At 42.6% G+C, this 18,135-nt stretch overlaps 1 protein-coding gene across 9 annotated transcripts in view; it reads left to right on the top strand.

Moving 5' to 3' along the window:
- The window catches only part of PPARD (peroxisome proliferator activated receptor delta), a 47,736-nt gene that overhangs the window by 17,150 nt on the left and 12,451 nt on the right, over positions 1-18,135 (top strand). For 5 of the 9 annotated variants that reach the window (XM_081195816.1, XM_081195815.1, XM_081195818.1 and 2 more), the window contains one exon: positions 2,484-7,146. The exons of the other annotated variants lie outside the window; for them this stretch is intronic. In XM_081195816.1, the coding sequence (XP_081051942.1) occupies positions 2,496-4,856 (2,361 nt within the window). In that variant the 5' untranslated portion in view covers positions 2,484-2,495 and the 3' untranslated portion in view covers positions 4,857-7,146. Of the gene's footprint in view, positions 1-2,483; positions 7,147-18,135 lie in introns of those variants that run through there. 9 annotated transcript variants of the gene reach the window in all.

The raw sequence follows: 18,135 nt of genomic DNA, 5'->3' as shown, positions 1-18,135 counted from the left end.
GTTTCAGTCTGGGTTCAGGCCTGGCCATGGGATTGTGTCTTGGTTGCCCTGATGGATAACCTTTTCGAAGACAAGGGGAGTGCAACTTTGCTTTTGCTTCTCGCTCTGTTTGTGACTTTCAGTATCATTGACAATGGTATCCTACTGGACACTGCGGGGACACTGTCAAATGGGAATTGGAGAGCACTGTATTCCAATGGTTCCTGTCCTACCTACAGGACAATGCTTTTTGGGAGAGTGCTTTGTGGCCCTTTGCACTTACATGAAGCAGGATGACACTATTCTTTCCCCAGTGATATTTAATATTTACATGAACCTACTTGGAGTGATCATTAGGAGTTTGTGGGCAATGAGTTATCAGTATCCTAATGACACTTCACTCTATTTCTCCATCAGACCTGCATCAGGGCAGGTGGTGCAGGCCCTGGACTGGTGCCTGGATCCAGTGGTAGGATGGGTGAAGGAAAATATGTTAAGCTTGAATCCTGGCATGGCAGAAATACTGTGGATGAGCTATTCTTTAGTCCAATAAATTAGTCAACTGCTTTCCCTGGATGCGCTCTCTCTGAAGGAGCAGGTACACAGTTTGGGGGTGCTTCTGGAACCTGTTCTGCCAGTGGAGGCCCAGGTAGCCTCATTTGCTATAAATGCCCTTTACTACATGCAGCTAGGGTGACACCAACAGCCAATCCTGAACCAGGATAGCTTGGCCACAGTAGTTCAAGCATTGGTGACTTCAAGATGGGATTACTGCAATGCACTGCAATGCAGTCTTTGTGGGGCTTCCCATGCACTTTAACCAGAAGCTGCAATTAGTTGCTGTACTGCACAGTTACTGACAGGAATGAAACCCTGTCTGCATATAACACCTTTGCTCGGAGTTCTGCACCAGTTGCCCATTTGCTACCAGGCCAAGTTCGAGGAATTATGTACTATTAGGATATAAAGCCCTTAACAGCTTGGGGCCATTTTACTTGCAAGATCACTTTACTCCATATATGCTCCCTCAACTGCTTTGATCTGCAGAACTGGCAGCGTTAATGGTGCCACATACAGTGGTGCCCCGCAAGACGAATGCCTCGCAAAATGAAAAATCCGCTAGATGAAAGGGTTTTCCGTTTTTCGATGCACTTCGCAAGACGAATTTCCCTATGGGCTTGCTTCGCAAAACGAAAAAGTCTTGCGAGTCGTGCGATTTTTTCCGCTCCCCCCCTTTTCTAAGCTGCTAAGCCGCTAATAGCCTTTTAGCCGCTAAGCCTTTAATAGCCGCTAAGCCGCTAATAGGGTTGCTTCCCAAGACGAAAAAACCGCTAGACGAAGAGACTCGTGGAACGGATTAATTTCGTCTTGCGAGGCACCACTGTAATCTGTGTTCAATACTTACAAGAAATTGTTCTTCCTGTGTAGCAGCACCTATACTTTGAAACTCCCTGCCTGCTTGACATCAGGCAGGTACCTTCACTGTAATTTTCACCGCCTGCTTAAAACATTTTTGTTTCGGCAGTCCTATTCAGACATGTAGAAGCTACATAAGCATCTTCTCTTTTTTTTACTACTGTTGATTATGATAGTCTTCTACATGTTTTTAAATACCCATTTTAACTGTTCTTATACTGAGGTTTAATGCTTTATTTTATACTTATGTAAACCACTTAGAGGCCAGTAAAGCGAGATGAGTGCCGCAATCCCAGAGCCGTCCACGACTGGACCTAACTGTCAGGGGTCCCTTTACCTTTAAACCACTTAGAGGTTTTCTTACAAGCAAGCAGTATTTAAATTTTGTTAAATAAATAGAATAAATCTCTATCCCCATGCCCAGAATACCTTCTGGATTGTCCTGCCATCTTAGTAAAAAAGAAAAGAAAAACAAGCATTTAAACACTTATAATTGTTGAACTGCCCTAGAATATGCAGAGTGGAAGTTTCCAGTGTTGGGAGAAGTGGAAAGTTTTTAAATTTCATAATTAAAGTAGAAATTGGTTTGCTATTCTTTGACCGGCTGTTGAGCATTACGGCCAAAAATTTCCATGTTGAATGCCAAGTGTGTAGACAGCTAAATAAAAAAGGTTTCTCTCTCTTCTCTTTTCAGGGATGCCAAGCATCTCTTAATCTTGGGTCACTAGAAATCCCCTGATTTGTGGATACTAAATCTGGAAAAGATTATTCTGGAACAAAGCTAGTAAAATAAGTAAAATATGCTAGCTGGCTTGTGCCACTGGCATGTATTCCAGGTGGGCCACTAGTCCCTTGTTATAACCTGTTTTCTGAGCAGAAATGTATACCCCCAGGATTGTTGGTCTCAATATGAATCCAGTCCATCACTTAGTAGCCATTCTGATTGCTAACTTGGACCAGTGGTCCTTTCTTTTTCATGGATACTGCACTTGTCAATGATGCCTCATCAAAGAACTGGAGTTGCAGTAGTGATGCATACCCAGGCAACTGGGGTTTCGGAGATCCTTTTTCTGTTCTCTTTCTCTCAGGTGTTTTCCAGGATGTTGTTGCCTTTGCTGCTGTTCCTGGGGAACGGATGGATGGTTGTTTCTGCCAGCCCGAATGTGTCGGCCATCCCTGTGAAGTTGTGGGCCTGTCTGCCAAAAGGAGGAGTAGCTGAAGCAAGGTTGCTTTGTCGCATGCATGGATTGTATGCCAATGGATCCAACCCTGGAGTGTTCCAGAGCTTCTACATGTTCCATGCTGTCTCAGACTCAATCAGCTGCCACTGGAGAGACATAGCCAATTGCACCCTCAAGACCAGTGGAGAAGTTGGACATTTTTGTTACAGCATGCAGGCGGCCAGTTCAAGTGTTCGCATTCCTGTTTCTTGCCGACCTTTGCCTACACACCTGGATTCTCGTTCAGCCGAAAGCAGCAGCATCCAGGATGGTTCATGCGATGTTGCCCTCATTTCTGCTGCTTTATGGAAACCTGGTGCACCGCTGCATCTGCGAACTGTTGTTGGAACCCAGAACACTAGGTTTCCTGGAGATCAGTTCCAGCTGTCCTTGATTTCGCCCTCTGGAAAGAACATCACCCGCCTAATCGTTAATTGGGAATCTCAGGAGTGGGAATTAAATGGAATGGACTTAATTAAACAGGGGCCACCAGACTGGGTGGTGCCGATCAGGGGGACACACTGTGACCAACAAATGTCCTCTATTAGGTTTAAATTCTATGGTTTTGTTGCCATCACAGAGGAAATAAGTGAGCAAGGTTCATACCGGGTAGAATTTGGCTCTCAAAACAAAACAATTCTTACATTTAATCCCCTGATCACAGACATCCTCCCACTTCGCCGTTTGACCAACCCCATCATTGGGTCTCATGTGTTGAAATTAGATCAGCCTGAACAAATTGTCATGCACCCCCAGACCTCACTAAAGGAGGTGCAGATTCATTTTGAGGGTTTGAATGTGTCACAGAGAGCACCTCAATGTGCTCCCTTTCTCGGAGTCAGCCACAGAGGTTGGATGGAGTGGGTTAAAATGTGGGATGGAGTACATCATGGGGAAAGGGTTAAAAGAGAACTGATGGATTGGCTTGGGCCCCTAGGAGCAGGTCTTTCTTTCATAGATGCAGCCAACATAGAAGTCTTGGCTAATAAACTTTCATATTCCACAAAACAAATAGGGAAACTGACTGCCCCATTAACCAAATCTCTCTTGCAGCTCACAGAACAACCACAAGCTATCAGTAAAGTGCTTCCAGTCTGGGAAGCAATATTAGAAGAGGACAGCATGTTGATTGTGTCTGGAATCCAGTCCCTCCAAAGCAATGTTTCATTGGCTTTAGCATGTGAACAGGCACAAGCAATCACACAGAATGTAGTCATGGGAATGATTCGAGAGGCCAAGGCGGGAAACATTCCCATGGAGGTGAGCAATTTAATTCGGCCAGAGCTCACTTCAGGAGAAATAGCCTTGGAGGCTTGGTGGAGGTTGCTAAATGCATCTTATGATTCTGCCCAGAATATGCTGCGGTTATTTTTAATAACCGTAGAAGCCACCCAGATCATCCCAATCTATCCAGTGGTCCCCTTGGGATTCCAGATTGACAAGGATTTGGTCATGTATTCCAGGGACTCCAATAGGTGGGCACGGATGAGGAATGGTGACTGGCAAACAGTTAATGTGCAAGGTTGTGTGAAAAGGGAAAACTTGGGCTTTGTATGTGATGACAGCAGTTTAGAAGAACATCACGAATGCTCCTCTCCTCAGCTTGTGAATAGTTCCCACTGCTCTTTTGATGTAATCCAAGAAGAAAGTTCTACTGTTGTGTATACTGGGAAGGGCTGTATTTGTGTAAGAACGCCATGTGAGTTTGTAATCATTAATGGTCTGGTTATCCAGCCTATGCTGCCTTATTTTAACCGTTGTTTTTGCAATATTAGTGTGCTTGTAGGCTGTGATTTCCAGTTTCGCGTACCTGTTTGGACTGTGCAGCACATGAAGGCTTACCCCTCTTTGTATCGAGAAATCTCGCCTATTTCTCTAGGCCTTGGCCTTTCTACTCTGAAAAACCTGCTTTCTCACCCCTCCCTGAAGCAGGAATTGTTGAAAATCAAAGACATGGGTGAAAATGCTACACTTGAGATTCTGCATAGCAATAGGGAGATTGCTCAGATTGTAGCCACAGTTAAATCTGCTGGAGACCACGCTTGGTGGGAGGTGCTTCTTGGATGGTCTCCAAGTTCAAATGGAGTACTAAATATCGCTCTCCACCCTATTGTGGTGATTTTATTATTTCAAGTGGCGCTAGTGATCAGTTTGTTGCTGCTGGTCGGCTGGATGAGGCGGCAAACACAAAGACTTTATGATTTAGAGAACCAGATACAGGCTGCCAGAGGAAGGTTGTGATCGGAATACTTGCCAGAGCAAACACTCCTTTAATGGAAGAACGTTGCCAGATACCACAATTGTGATTTTAAGCTTCCATCTTGTCTGTTTATAGTTGCTAAGCTGACATGGACTAGCAGCTAAGGACAGGATGCTTGACCTCCAGAACGGTCACATTCTGTTGAATGGCTGTGAAAAGACAGGAACAGATCTGTGTGTTGTGTGTGGTTGTCAGTAAGGAAAGCCCAGTGCATGAGATCCTGTATAAATGGAAGGGCTATGCTCAGTTTTAGAAACTGAGATATGAAAGCTATGAGCTAAATGGCACCTTAATCCTAGGTTATGGGTGCAAGAACAGAATGTCTAGGCCTGCTTTTTTATAAGAAGAATACAAAGCTGAAAATGAATGAACTGCAGCTAAAATTGTATGTTCATTTTTCATGTAGTCTAGTCCTTCCCCTGCCCACCCACCTAATATCCTTAAGAGGGTCTCTTCTCCAGGCTTCAGACAGTAGCTGGAAGTGGGGAGGCAGAAAAAGGTCCTTCTGCAGTTTTAATCTGAAATCTTAGGCTCAGTACTGTACCCAGAGCTCAGAAACTGCTCGAGCTAAAGAAATTCCCTGTTGCAAAAGGCGCCTAGAACAATGTGAGTTTCGAACACTGGTTATGCTTGATCGGGGCACTTGCTCTACATAGCTATGACCTATACATGAATAACACAAGCACAGAGCTGGGGAAAAGGGCAGAGCCTAACCCTAACCACCCTGCACTACAGAATCCTTGGATTCAGACTGTTGAATGGGAGTCATCCATGCTGCTGGCATTTATTGAAACACACCTATTGACTCTGCATTTCCTGATCATTAACACTGGATCATACAGCCTGGAATTTTTAATATGTGTGCATATAAAAATGTTTTTTTAATGTTTTAATACTGTAAATCACTTCAGTATTTTTAAATAGAAAGTAGTCTAGAAATATTTTTAAATAAATAAAATCCTCTGTATCCAATTGCAATTTATTTATCTTGCGTGTGCACACAATCCCACACACCCAGCAGTAGTACTTTACCTGGGAAATAACCAGGATCATTTGTTTTTATTTCTCTAGGGGTTTTGTACTCTGAAATGAAATGAGCGTAGAGCTTTATTAATTTTTCCTTCTACCAGTTGCAATACAGTACAGAGAAGCTTTATTCATGGAGCTTAAGTTGAGATTCCATAATGCAAGCACTGTAGGCTTCATTTATTTCTCCTGTCCATAACTTGCATATTCCTTGGGATGTTGTTCCATGGTCTAATGTCCTTGGGAAACGTTCCAGACATTCTGGCTATCTCTAGCAGTAGCATGCACTTAGCAGCGCCTCCTGTTTTACAGCCAGTATGATTGGTTGTCTGCCAAAGAGATATGCTTTGCCACCTGAGAAGGTCTGGGACAGTACCAAAAGAGCACAGTGGCAGCTGCTCTCATACACAAACCTGAAAATAATATACTTGGAAAAACAAAAATGGGAATTATTATTTTTCTGAAAAACTTAAATAAAAATAAATCCTAGGCATAAACCAATGTATAAACTTATTAGCTGTTGACCCTTCCTCGTAAATTCAGTTCTGGGAATTGGCTGCTGCCTCATATGTTTGTGTACACAAAGTAGGTAGTGGACTGCTAACATGTGGCCTTACTTTAATGGCAGTGAGTACAAATTGAAATAGATGTCCTGCTAGAATGGTGCTTGCTCCTCTGTAGTCTTTGAAAATCTAAATTCGATTCCCAAACTTTTGGGGCGCCGAGGTTCTGCTCACCAGGCCTTCCTACTGTATTGTGTCTCTTCTCCGTTAATTCACCTTCCTTTATGGCTTCCTCTTTGGGCTGCTGCTTCTGAGTTTCCAAGGACTCCACTGTTAACCTCACAATCTGCCATTGGTGCTGGTCATAATAAATACCTTATGAAGGGATGCTTTTAAAGACATCCCCTTTATAGGTTAAAAGGGAAATCGTGTAAAATGCATAAGTGAGACAAAGAGATGTAAGGCGTTGTTGTAAGAATGACATAGTGGAAGTAGTACTCCATTTAGTTTGAGGAGTAATGCCTCATGCTACTATCCCCCTCCAGGTGTTCTACTCTTGCTGTAAAAGTGACAAGGGAGTGACAAATGTGTTAAGCTCCTGCCATTGCCATACTTCTTGCCTCCATGAGCTGCTACCTGAAGCAGAAAGCCTCCTGTACTCAGGGAAGCTTCCTACATGATTTAGCACTCCAATTTTTTCAGCATTAAAAAAACCCCACCCCACAGCTTTTTAAGAATATTACCCTTGGTAGGTTTCTGGATGAAACATCTGCTCTCGATCCATTCCAGTCCGGCTTCCGCGCTGGTCATGGGACCGAGACGGCTCTGGTCGCCCTAACAGATGATCTCCGCAGGCAGCTGGATCGAGGCGGGTTGGGGCTGCTGATTCTTCTAGACCTGTCAGCAGCCTTCGACATGGTCGATCACGAACTCCTGGACCGCCGTCTTGCCGACGTGGGGATCCAGGGCACAGTCCTTCAATGGCTGCGCTCGTTTCTCTCCAGTCGGGGACAGAGGGTGGCGCTTGGGGGGGAATTGTCATCGTGCCACTCCTTGGTGTGTGGAGTGCCTCAGGGTGCGATTCTCTCCCCGATGCTTTTTAACATCTTTATGCGCCCCCTCGCCCAGCTTGTCCGGAGTTTTGGGCTGGGTTGCCATCAGTATGCCGATGACACCCAACTCTATCTGTTGATGGATGGCCATCCTGACTCGGCCCCAGATACACTGACCAGATGTCTGGAAGCTGTGGCTGGATGGTTACGTGGGAGCCGGTTGAAGTTAAACCCTTCGAAGACAGAGGTCCTCTGGCTGGGACGGAGTGATATGGGATTGAGGGGGCAACTCCCGTCTCTTGCGGGGGTGCAATTAGTGCCAGCATCGTCCGTGAAGAGTTTGGGTGTAATCTTCGATACCTCCCTCTCTATGGAGGCGCAGATTACAGCTATAACAAAGGCGGCATTTTTTCATCTCCGCCAAGCTAAGCAGTTGGCTCCTTATCTCTCTCGCCCTGACCTAGCCACTGTGATCCATGCGACGGTCACCTCCAGACTGGATTATTGTAACTCGCTCTACGTGGGGCTGCCCTTGAGACTGACCCAGAAACTCCAGCGGGTGCAGAATGCCGCGGCGAGACTCCTTACGGGGTCTTCACTGCGAGATCATATCCATCCGGTGCTGTACCAGCTGCACTGGCTCCCGGTGGAGTACAGGATCAGGTTTAAGGTGCTGGTTTTAACCTTTAAAGCCCTATACGGCCTAGGACCCTCGTACCTACGGGACCGCCTCTCCTGGTATGTCCCACAGAGAAATTTACGGTCTGCAAATAAAAACACCCTAAAGATCCCAGGCCTCAGAGAGGTTAGGCTGGCCTCAACTAGAGCCAGGGCCTTTTTGGCCGCGGCTCCAATCTGGTGGAACGCTCTGTCACAAGAGACTAGGGCCCTGCAGGACCTGACATCCTTCCGCAGGGCCTGCAAGACAGAGCTGTTCCACCAGGCCTTTTGTCAGGGCGCAGCCTGACCCCCTCCTCTGGCAATCTGCACAAAATTTTGCTTGATGGTTGCCATTAATTTGATTTTAATTTGATTTAATTAATTTTATAATGAATGTTTTAGAATGTTGAACTATTTTGATTGTTGTTAGCCGCCCTGAGCCCAGCTTCGGCTGGGGAGGGCGGGATATAAATAAAATTTTTTATTATTATTATTATTATTATTATTATTATTATTATTATTGTAGAGGGAAATATGGACAGGTCAATCAGAACTTAGCATTCTCATCCCCACTTGCATGTTGTTATCTGCACACAAGTAGAATGTCTTAAGAAGGCTATTCTAATGCAGTAAGTCTCCAGTTTGAATTCTCACCTGAGCGATAGGGGAACCCTCTGTTTTCTCTTTGTCTCTCCTTCTGCAATAAAGAGAGAATAGTGCTAGCCTACTATACTGGGAAGTTTTAAGGACTCCTGAGCTGATGCACATTAAAGGCTTTGAATGCTTTATACATGCTATATAAATGCAACGTGTAATGTGAAAAGGGTGTTCTGTCGGTTGGATCAAGTGTTGTAACAAAAATATGCAATTTATTGGGGAGAAAGGAAGTAATTGGATCCAGCTGGATTAGTGCAGATCCCTGGACAGAAATATTCAATTGGCAGACTACCGTACAAAAATAAAATGTGTACTGATGCCAGATATTGTAACCACAAATTTAAAGATTTAAATGGACTCAATCCATACTTAAAATTAGCAGTGTGTGCTAATTTTATAGGGTGAGAAAAATGCAGGCATACTGTCATGCCAGATGTTCGAAGAGCTGAATAATTTAATAGTAAGTTATTTCACAAAACACTGTGCCACTTGATTAGAGGGCATTGTCAACAGCTGCTAGTCCACCAGGAAATCCGAAAACAGATCATAAGCACTTTAAAAAGTATATTTTTTAAAAAGCAAGTTCAGTTCAGAACTGTTGGCGTTTAAGTCTACAGGGGGATTACATATATTTTAGACTTCTGTTGCAGCAACCTGAAGCATGTCACCGTCCCCTAGACTCACTGGTGTTTACCACTGGGTTCTATTCACTTCAGTGGGGCAATGATGGGGCAACATTACTGAAGCCAATCTGGGTCTGGGATCTTCTGCAAGCAAAGTAGATGCCGTACCACCGAGCCACAGCTCTTCTTCCATTATCTTATCCAAAAGCAAAAATGGGGCAGGTAAGGTACCAGAATATAGGGACTGCCCCGGTAAAGAGCAGTAGGAGACAGTGCTAAAAGGCTCCTGTGTGAAGCAGAAGGATCACAAAGAGCATGTTAAGCATTTCATGTTAGAAATGAATTTCTGCAGAGGTGGCCAGCAAATCCTGAAACTGTAAACGGGGCAGATTCTAAAATACTCCTGTGCAAATGGTGATTAAAAGCGGCACACCAGAAGAAACATTCCATGCTACATTTTAGCTATCTAACTTCTGTGTTATTTCCCATAAGATACATCTTGCCTGGGCACGCATAGATGTAGTGAATAAAGCATGTGACTTTGCACAAAAACTCAGAATCTGAGTTTGCTAGTGGAGGGAGTGATTAGATTGCTGACCAGAAAATCAGTTGTGGGGATTTGGTTTGAAAACAGCCTCAAAGGGTCACCAGTCTCTTATCACCCACTGCACTTGTAAACATTGTAGAGATTATTGTCCTCTCACCGCTGCCCCCCTCTGCTAAATTTTCTTCTCATGAGGTTTATACTCAGAGACAGAAAATGTACATGTGTCACAATAACTTGGTCTGTGTAATACTGTGAAGTATGCAAAATGGCACCACCATAGGCAGGCCATACTCAAACACTGCCTTGCTGAAGCCAAGTCTACACTTATTTTTTTCAACTTGGAGGAAAGTTCCACTCAGAGGAAGAAGGAGATGGCTGACCGCAGGAGGATAAGCAGGAGAGACGCAGTAACCTTTTTACTGGCCTTGCTCCAGTGCTTTTAGAAACAGTTGGATGTGAACAGTTAAGCAGGTGTAACTTTTCCTGGCATGAACTTAATCAGGCTCTTTAAATATGTTTGTGTGTTGCTGCTAAAGTCATAGGAGCAAGACCTCTGGGTATAGGGCGGTATACAATAATAAAATAAAACAAAACAAAATAAGGTGGCCACACTCCTCAAAATTCAGCTTTCAGTATTTAGCAAAGCCAGCCCGGTGTCAATATGGAAGGAATTGGAATCAGGGTTTCTCTCAAGGGAAAGTCTCGTTGTGTTCCAGACTAGGGATTGTGCATATTATTTATATAAACATTTCTGTACTACCTCTTAGTTTTAGAAATATGGTTAATGAAAGCAAGATCACAGCAACAAGGCAAGTGACTTTTCCAATGAAAGGTAATCTAGGCATGAAATTCAAGGTGAGCCAAATGCTGACTGTTCAGTCCAACTTACAATTTACAAGGAAGTGGAACAGGAGCTGGAGGAAATGACAATAGAGACCTGAGCCGAAGCTAGTATAGCCCAAGGAAGCAGAGAAGAAGAAGACGACGACACAGAAGCACTGTAACCTGTTGCAATCAGCCAAACTGATTACTAGGAAGTACTTGGAAGTACTGTCCAAGATTAGCAATAGCCAAAGAGCAGTGGGAAGGCTCTACATAATGAAGTTTTTTTTTGAAAAAAATAGCAGCAGAACCTTCAGACCAAAGACTGAATGCGATGGCAAGAAAGGCAGCTGCCAACACCCAGGGCTGGTTGCATACCTGAACCAAGTTTAGCACTTGTTGGCCAAGGTGCAGCTGAAGAAGCTGGAGCAGCTGCTGGTGGATGGGCTACAGCATGAGCATCCTGAGCGTGGAGGCACTTCTGGACTTCCTGGTTGGCCTCTGCACTGAGTGCAGTCGTGATTCGCTGCCCCGAGGGATAGGCTTGTCTCAGGCTTCCTCAGGTAGGAGTGAACACCCTGATTACTGAGAGCAATGTGGGTAGGCTACCCAGAGTCAATATCCACGTTTCCACTGGCGGTAGGCCCAAGAGTCCCACCATCTCCATCATGGTCCACAACCTGAGGACCCCAGCCAGCACAGCATCTGGCTGAGCCAGTTTAACAACGGGCATTATGGGTATTTTATGGGTATTTTAATGAACTAAATAGAATGAAGGATCATGAATCATGGAGGCATGCAGAGTGTCTGCATGAACCTAGTAGTGCTTAGCTTGTTTTTTTAGTTGCTGTTTTGTTGATGATGTTGATATTGTTTTATAGATTATAAATGCTGTATTGATTGTTAATCATATAATATGCCTTTTGCTGTAATTGTGATGTTTAGCTTAATTCTTTAGTTGCTGCTCTGTTAATAGTGTTTTATAGATTGTAATTGTTTTAGAGATGATTTGTTAATTATTTTATATGATTTATGCTGCATTTGTGATTTTTATTATGTCATTGTTATTTATTGTTTGTAAGCCACTTTAAGATTCATTTGAATGAAAAGCAGCATGGAAATACAATAAATCAAATATTCAGCTGACATATGGAATGTGCATAGCATATTCTCTTCAGTAACTAGGAGGAGAAAACTAGGAAGAGACAGCAAGAGCCACAAATACTTACACATATTCTCTTTTTCTGTAGAACCTCAAGGAGGTAGTGAGTCAAAATCCAGCAATTGAACGTATGCAAAAGTTGCTTAGCTAGGCTGGTAAAGTTATTGAAGAGAGACCACACAGTTATTTAGCATGAATTTGTGCACCTGCGCTTTATTTTGATTTTACTAGTGGCATGAGCAGATGACTCCCACCACCTTTCTTTTGACAATAGAAATGCTGATTGTGGCTTCAGTTTCCAATCTGCCAAAGACACAGGGTGTGTGTGTGTGTGTGTGTGTGTGTGTGTGTGTGTGTGGGAGAGAGAGAGAGAGAGAGAGAGAGAGAGAGAGAGAGAGAGCAGATAAAATCTCAGACAGAATGAAGGAGGAGAATGTTCTCAACGCTAATGCTCTTAAATGAGATCTTGTCCTGGTCATGATGTTAGTGATGTGGACTCAGTCTGTTGGGAACTTGAGTGAGCCTCCCTGGAGCATTTTCACAATTGTTATCCTAATGCTGCTAGCTGACAGTAGCAGAAAGCTTCCCTTCCCCACTCATTTTATATAGTCAATTAAAAAAACACACCCTTTCATCTTGTGTCCTTGGAGCCAACCCCTGAATCGCCTTATGGGCACAATGTTCCTTTGTGTTTGTGCTGCTCTCTGCTTCCTTCACTCTGTTTTGATTACTTACTACTGCTAACAGCTGCTTTCCGAGTTGCTGTGTTAGCTTTACTTAGGATGACGGCTGGTCTTGCTTTCATCTGCTGAAATGGGTGAGGCTTTTAAGCGAGTGCTAATTCCACAGGAAACAAATCCCCCTGCCATCTTCGGAATGCAGGGTGTTGCAACAAAAACACAGTTGTATGAAAATGGGATTTTCAGAGATCTGCCTAAAGCGTTATAGGCGCAGTAACCATGCAGAACACTTGCAGCCTGATTTGAAGCATCTTGTTTAAAGGTAACTTTCATTGATTTCAATGAGAAATATTGTTAAGTGTTAGAATTGTGTGCTTTATAACTGATGCCAGCTTAGGACAAAGTGTGAACTTTCACCAGAGACTTGAGCAGTGTTGCAGATTTTGGCTGCAGTGCAGGTGAGATAACAGTCCCCAAAATTCTGAAAATTTTATTTTCAGAAAAGGATTCCAGATTGAAACCATAATACCTCTAACCTAGAAGCTGACAAGCATGAGATGAGTGAATTAGCACTCTCCTACTTGTGATTCCCAGCAACTGATCTTCAGAGATATCTGGAACCAGGATCCTGAAGGTAGCCATGATCATGAGCCTTAAAGTTGCACCAAATGCTCCTGAAGGTTTGACATGCACTGTTTTTCATAGGGAAAATTAATCCCTCAAAGTGGGTGGACAATATTTGTTCTACTTAAATAGCTAGCAGTCAGCAAGGTTTAATGTTGTTTTGGGCTTACTGAAAGGAAGAGATTTGTATGCAGCAGAGACAGCACATTATATTTGAGTCCCGGTATATGGTAAAGAAAGTGAACAGGGGCATAATCCTTCTAAAATAAAATACCCAAGCCCCATTGCTCTGATGGAGTTTAAAGATGAGAGAAGTCTAATTGGAAATGGAGTGACCGTATGTGCTTTAGTATATGCCTTTCCATGCCTAGCTTAATCTCAACCCTGTACCAGATGCTTTTCCTGAACGTCTTGCATTCATTTTTTATGCAGGTATTAAAAACCGGATTCACTTCATTACTTTCAAACTACAGTGAATAGTTTTTCCTCTGTGTGTGCCATTTCCTACAGTGCAAGTGTGGGGAAGAGGGCCAAGGATAACACTGCATGTGAATGGGGTCTCAGTTTCCTTTTATAAGGCACTAAAGGGGAGCTCTCTTCACTTGTTTAAAAGCATGCTGTATTATTTTTCTCACTTCTTTCACATGATTTCACTGTAAATGAAAACAAATGTTGTTTGAGCAGAACCTTGGGAGGCACCTTCTTTGATCCCTAACATAGATAAATGTATAGAACTAAAGCTCTGAGCAAGAAAATAAGTGATCCTGCATTTATTTTTGTAAATACAGGCAGAAGCAAGTGTTTGTGCTTGTATGACACATACAAACGCACCTCCACTTTTCCTCAAGGATCTGAAATGCTTTTAAGATTGTTCACTGTGTCTCACACAGAGACTTTTAGAAACAGAGTTGGGAGGATTTGGGTGTCAGTTTTATTTTTCAGCACTTACATCTGTAGCTTTTTATATAGCTATATGATTGCTTTCCTACAACTTCCTTGATCTCTCATTTTCTAATGTAGAACTTTTCTATTAACCGAGTGCTGCTTAGTACTTTGAGTTCTTAATGTATAAAAGTAGCAGGATGCAACCCAGCTGATATAACTGAACTCTCCTCCACCAAAGAGATGTTCAGTTTTCTCCAGCTGTTTTAAGGAGTCTGTGTGAACGAAACGAGAGTGTTCTGTACATTTATTGTTAGAAGTAGCATTACTATTATTATTAGCCTTGAACACAGCTTTCAAAACCTCTCTTTGGCTCAGATGCGTATCTCCAGGAAACACTGAAATGGCTGCATGGCAACACCATCCCTAAGGCAGGCAAAATGATTAGCATCCAAAAGGCTGCCTCTCCATCTATTGCATACTTCATTTTTGTTTCTCTTTTGCACTCTGAATCCTCATACAGCAAATCTCTGCTTTAGATTCACACAAACATCTGCCCGCAATTCTGGAGCACAGGGGAAGGGGGAGTGGATAAGTAGAAAACTTTACTCATAGAAATCAATGTTATGCTGCACAATCTCCCCCCCCCAAAAAAAACCCCTTATTTCTTTAACTATAAAAAGATGTTTTCTTAATTACACACACACTCCACTTTTAACTTCATTGCTCTAAGAAAGAAAGGGGCTTGGGTATTAAGTATCCCTGCTTGGCCAGGCATCAGAATTGATGCAATGCTCACAACAAACGGAGCTGCCGATTATTTGTATGAGTTGGCACACTTCTTGACTCAGGATGAATTCAGTGGAAAGCCATTCTTACAGCTATTTTTCATCATGATGTAAAAAAAAAATAGATACAAAAGAATGAGAGTGATTTCTCATGGCGAGACTCCTCTTCACGGTTATGTCTTAAGTTTTCTAAAAGGGTGCAGTATGTATGGCATCCTTGGGCAGCGCCTTAGAGATTCAGCTCCCTGTGTTTTTACCCCCTCCCCCTTTGCTTCCTGGGTTAGACATTCTGGGTATGGTTAATCATAGAAACAGGAAGAGATGGGAAACTAGCCCATCTTACAGTTCTGTCTGGAAACTTTGCAATGATAGTTTGGCTGCATTGACCTGGGTATGAAATGTTATTTACTTATGAAATGGATAGCTTGTTAGTTGGTAATGAGCTAGGATTATGTAGAGAGCATTAAGTATATGTAAATTTTCCTTCTCTTGATAAAATGGCATGTTTTAGTTGTCCACTTTGAGAAATTCAATTTCAATATCTTACTTTAGCCTTAGTTTTTCAGCTGGTAGATCTCTAGGAAGAAAATCAGATAATATCTACTAGAGGAGGTGTTATTTCTACTAAGGCCTGGGCTCAGTGCCACCAAATCATTTTGCATCAGCAACCAGCCAGTAGATGTTTCTTTTTCACCTCTTTAGAAGGCAGAACACTGGTGTGAATGTTCTTAGAGAGAAATCATTTAACATAGCAGACAGAAGGATAATATGATCAGTTGGCTGGCTGCTAAAACTTAGGTCTCAGCTAGATTGGTAAAGAAATGTTCAGGCAGGTACCCGTGTTGCTCTGACACAGTCAAAATAAATTAAAAAATTGCCCAGTAGCACCTGAGAGACCAACTATATTCTGGGTATAAGCTTTCGTGTGCATGTATCTGAAGAACTGTGCATGCACATGAAAGCTTATACCCATAACATACCGTATTTTTTGCCCTATAAGACTCACTTTTTCCCTCCTAAAAAGTAAGGGGAAATGTGTGTGCGTCTTATGGAGCGAATGTAGGCTGCGCAGCTATAACAGAAGCCAGAACAGCAAGAGGGATGGCTGCTTTCACTGCACAGTGATCCCTCTTGCTGTTCTGGCTTCTGAGATTCAGAATATTTTTTTCCTTGTTTTCCTCCTCCAAAAACTAGGTGCGTCTTGTGGTCTGGTGCGTCTTATAGAGCGAAAAATACAGTACTTTGGTTGGTCTCTAAGGTGCTACTGAACAACTTTTTCGTTTTATGTGTGTTGTATATGCATTATATGCATTATAACACTGTGACATCAGATGGTGCTGTGGAGTCCCATTTTTGCCAACACGATTTCTCATACAAAATTTACAACACGTTTTCTCGAAACTCTTCTTTGTTGTGTCTAGATCCAGCCCTAGGAAGGTCAGGCTAGGAAGGTCAGGCTAGAAAGAAGGCACATTTCTATAATAGGGAATTTAGTCCCAGATACAAGGGACTGATTGCTTAATGGCTGAATATTTTCCCCAGCATTATAGCACATCTTGTAAGCTTGATACCATTCTGTTGTATCTGATAGCAGCTTCTGCCGCAGGGTTAAGTGCACAACAGTTATATATCAATGTTTTGAATTTAAAAGGTGCATACCTGGCTATGAAATAACTAACACCAGTGTCACTAAGTCTGATCAATATATTGGAATCTTGCACTGAGATTACAGTATAAGGCAGGTGGGCTTATAAATAGCAGTGAAGTCTTCTGCATGGTATTTGTATGCTGTCTTTCAGTTTTGTTTTACTTTGCTTTGTTTTGTTTATCCTTCAGTTTTATTTCATGGTGTATATGTTGATGATTATTATTATTTAATTACAATTGACTCCCATTTGCTCAATTAGGTAGGGTGAGGGTACGGCTTGATTGTCGTTCTGTCGCAGGACAGGAATGCACAGCAGATCTTCTTGTTATTGCTCCTTGTGCCTGGATCAGGCTCAACATCTGCTTACAGTAAGAAAGCACTCAAGTGATTTTGGCAGCAAAAAGGAGGATTGGTTACAACATGTTGAATAAAAATAAACCTAAGCTGGGTGTTTCAGCGCATAGGTGTCTCAAAACATCATCGAAAGTGGTGTGATCCCAGCTGAGCTGGAGAGGTTGTGACTCCAGCAAGTAATCAGTCATGCTAGCTACTTCTTGACAGCTCAGTATATGATTGAAATTTGATAGCTAGCCTGTGTCTTTTTTCTGATACTGTCTGTGTTTTAGTCATGAAGTGTCTAGATGCAATTTTGTGCTGGATTTATTAACTCCTGTAAATAAATGCAGTGTGTTGGGGACCCAGTAAACACTGTCAGTTCTAGAGACTTTTTGATGCCTGTCCTTCCACGGATTCCATTTTTTGACCTACTTCGTCTGTACAAATATATAGGTGTTCAATTTAAGTGTATTGCAAACACCTTGATTTCAAACTGCTTCAGAAGCAAAGTGAAACTGCATCTGTATATACCAGTATCTGCTTCCCTCAACTCATATAACCTGTCTTATAAATGCAAGCGAAGATTCCACTCTTAAGTGCATACATATATAGCCTAACTGGCAGGGATGGTGCTCTTAACCTAGATAAATTTAAGTAAATATTCAATTTTTTGAATATTAAAGCCCCATTTCCAGATTATCATTTTTGTGTCAGACAAACAAGCTTTTGCTCATTTGCTTCTTGCGATCCATGTGCCTTTCCTCAGGTGCTTCTTTGGCAGGGATGTTGTACTTTTTGAGCAAATGACCACAGCTTGTCTTTCATGACTGTTAGTCCTGCATGTTACAGTGCTCTGTCAGTCCCGACCTGCAATGACTATGTTGTTCTATGATCTCTTTAGAAGTTTTATCTGTTGTTGTGTTAAGCGTGCTTTTTAAGAGCTTGAGTGCTCCCCATTACTTTAGTAAAAGAGTGCTCATCTAGCCTTTTAACAACCAAAATATGATTAAAACCAGAAGGCTTATCCTACCCCCTGCAATAGTTTCCTACCTTTGCACTCCATTCTTCAGAGCTGAAGGACTTAATATTTGAAGGATTATTTGAACTTATGTGAGCATGCTAAGGGCTTCAGCTGTAGAGGCCCATCTCTGTTGCCCATCCAGGACAGATGTTAGGACAGGACCTTCTCAGCTGTAGCCCCGTACCTTTGGAAGTCACTTCTCCATGGAATATGTTTGTCCCAGTTTCTG

Source organism: Podarcis bocagei (genome assembly GCF_964188305.1).
Source record: "Podarcis bocagei genome assembly, chromosome: 5".
In the NCBI taxonomy this organism is placed as follows: Eukaryota; Metazoa; Chordata; class Lepidosauria; order Squamata; family Lacertidae; genus Podarcis; species Podarcis bocagei.
The sequence above is the reverse complement of the archived record's forward strand: the minus strand, read 5'-3'. Positions and strand labels throughout refer to the sequence as shown.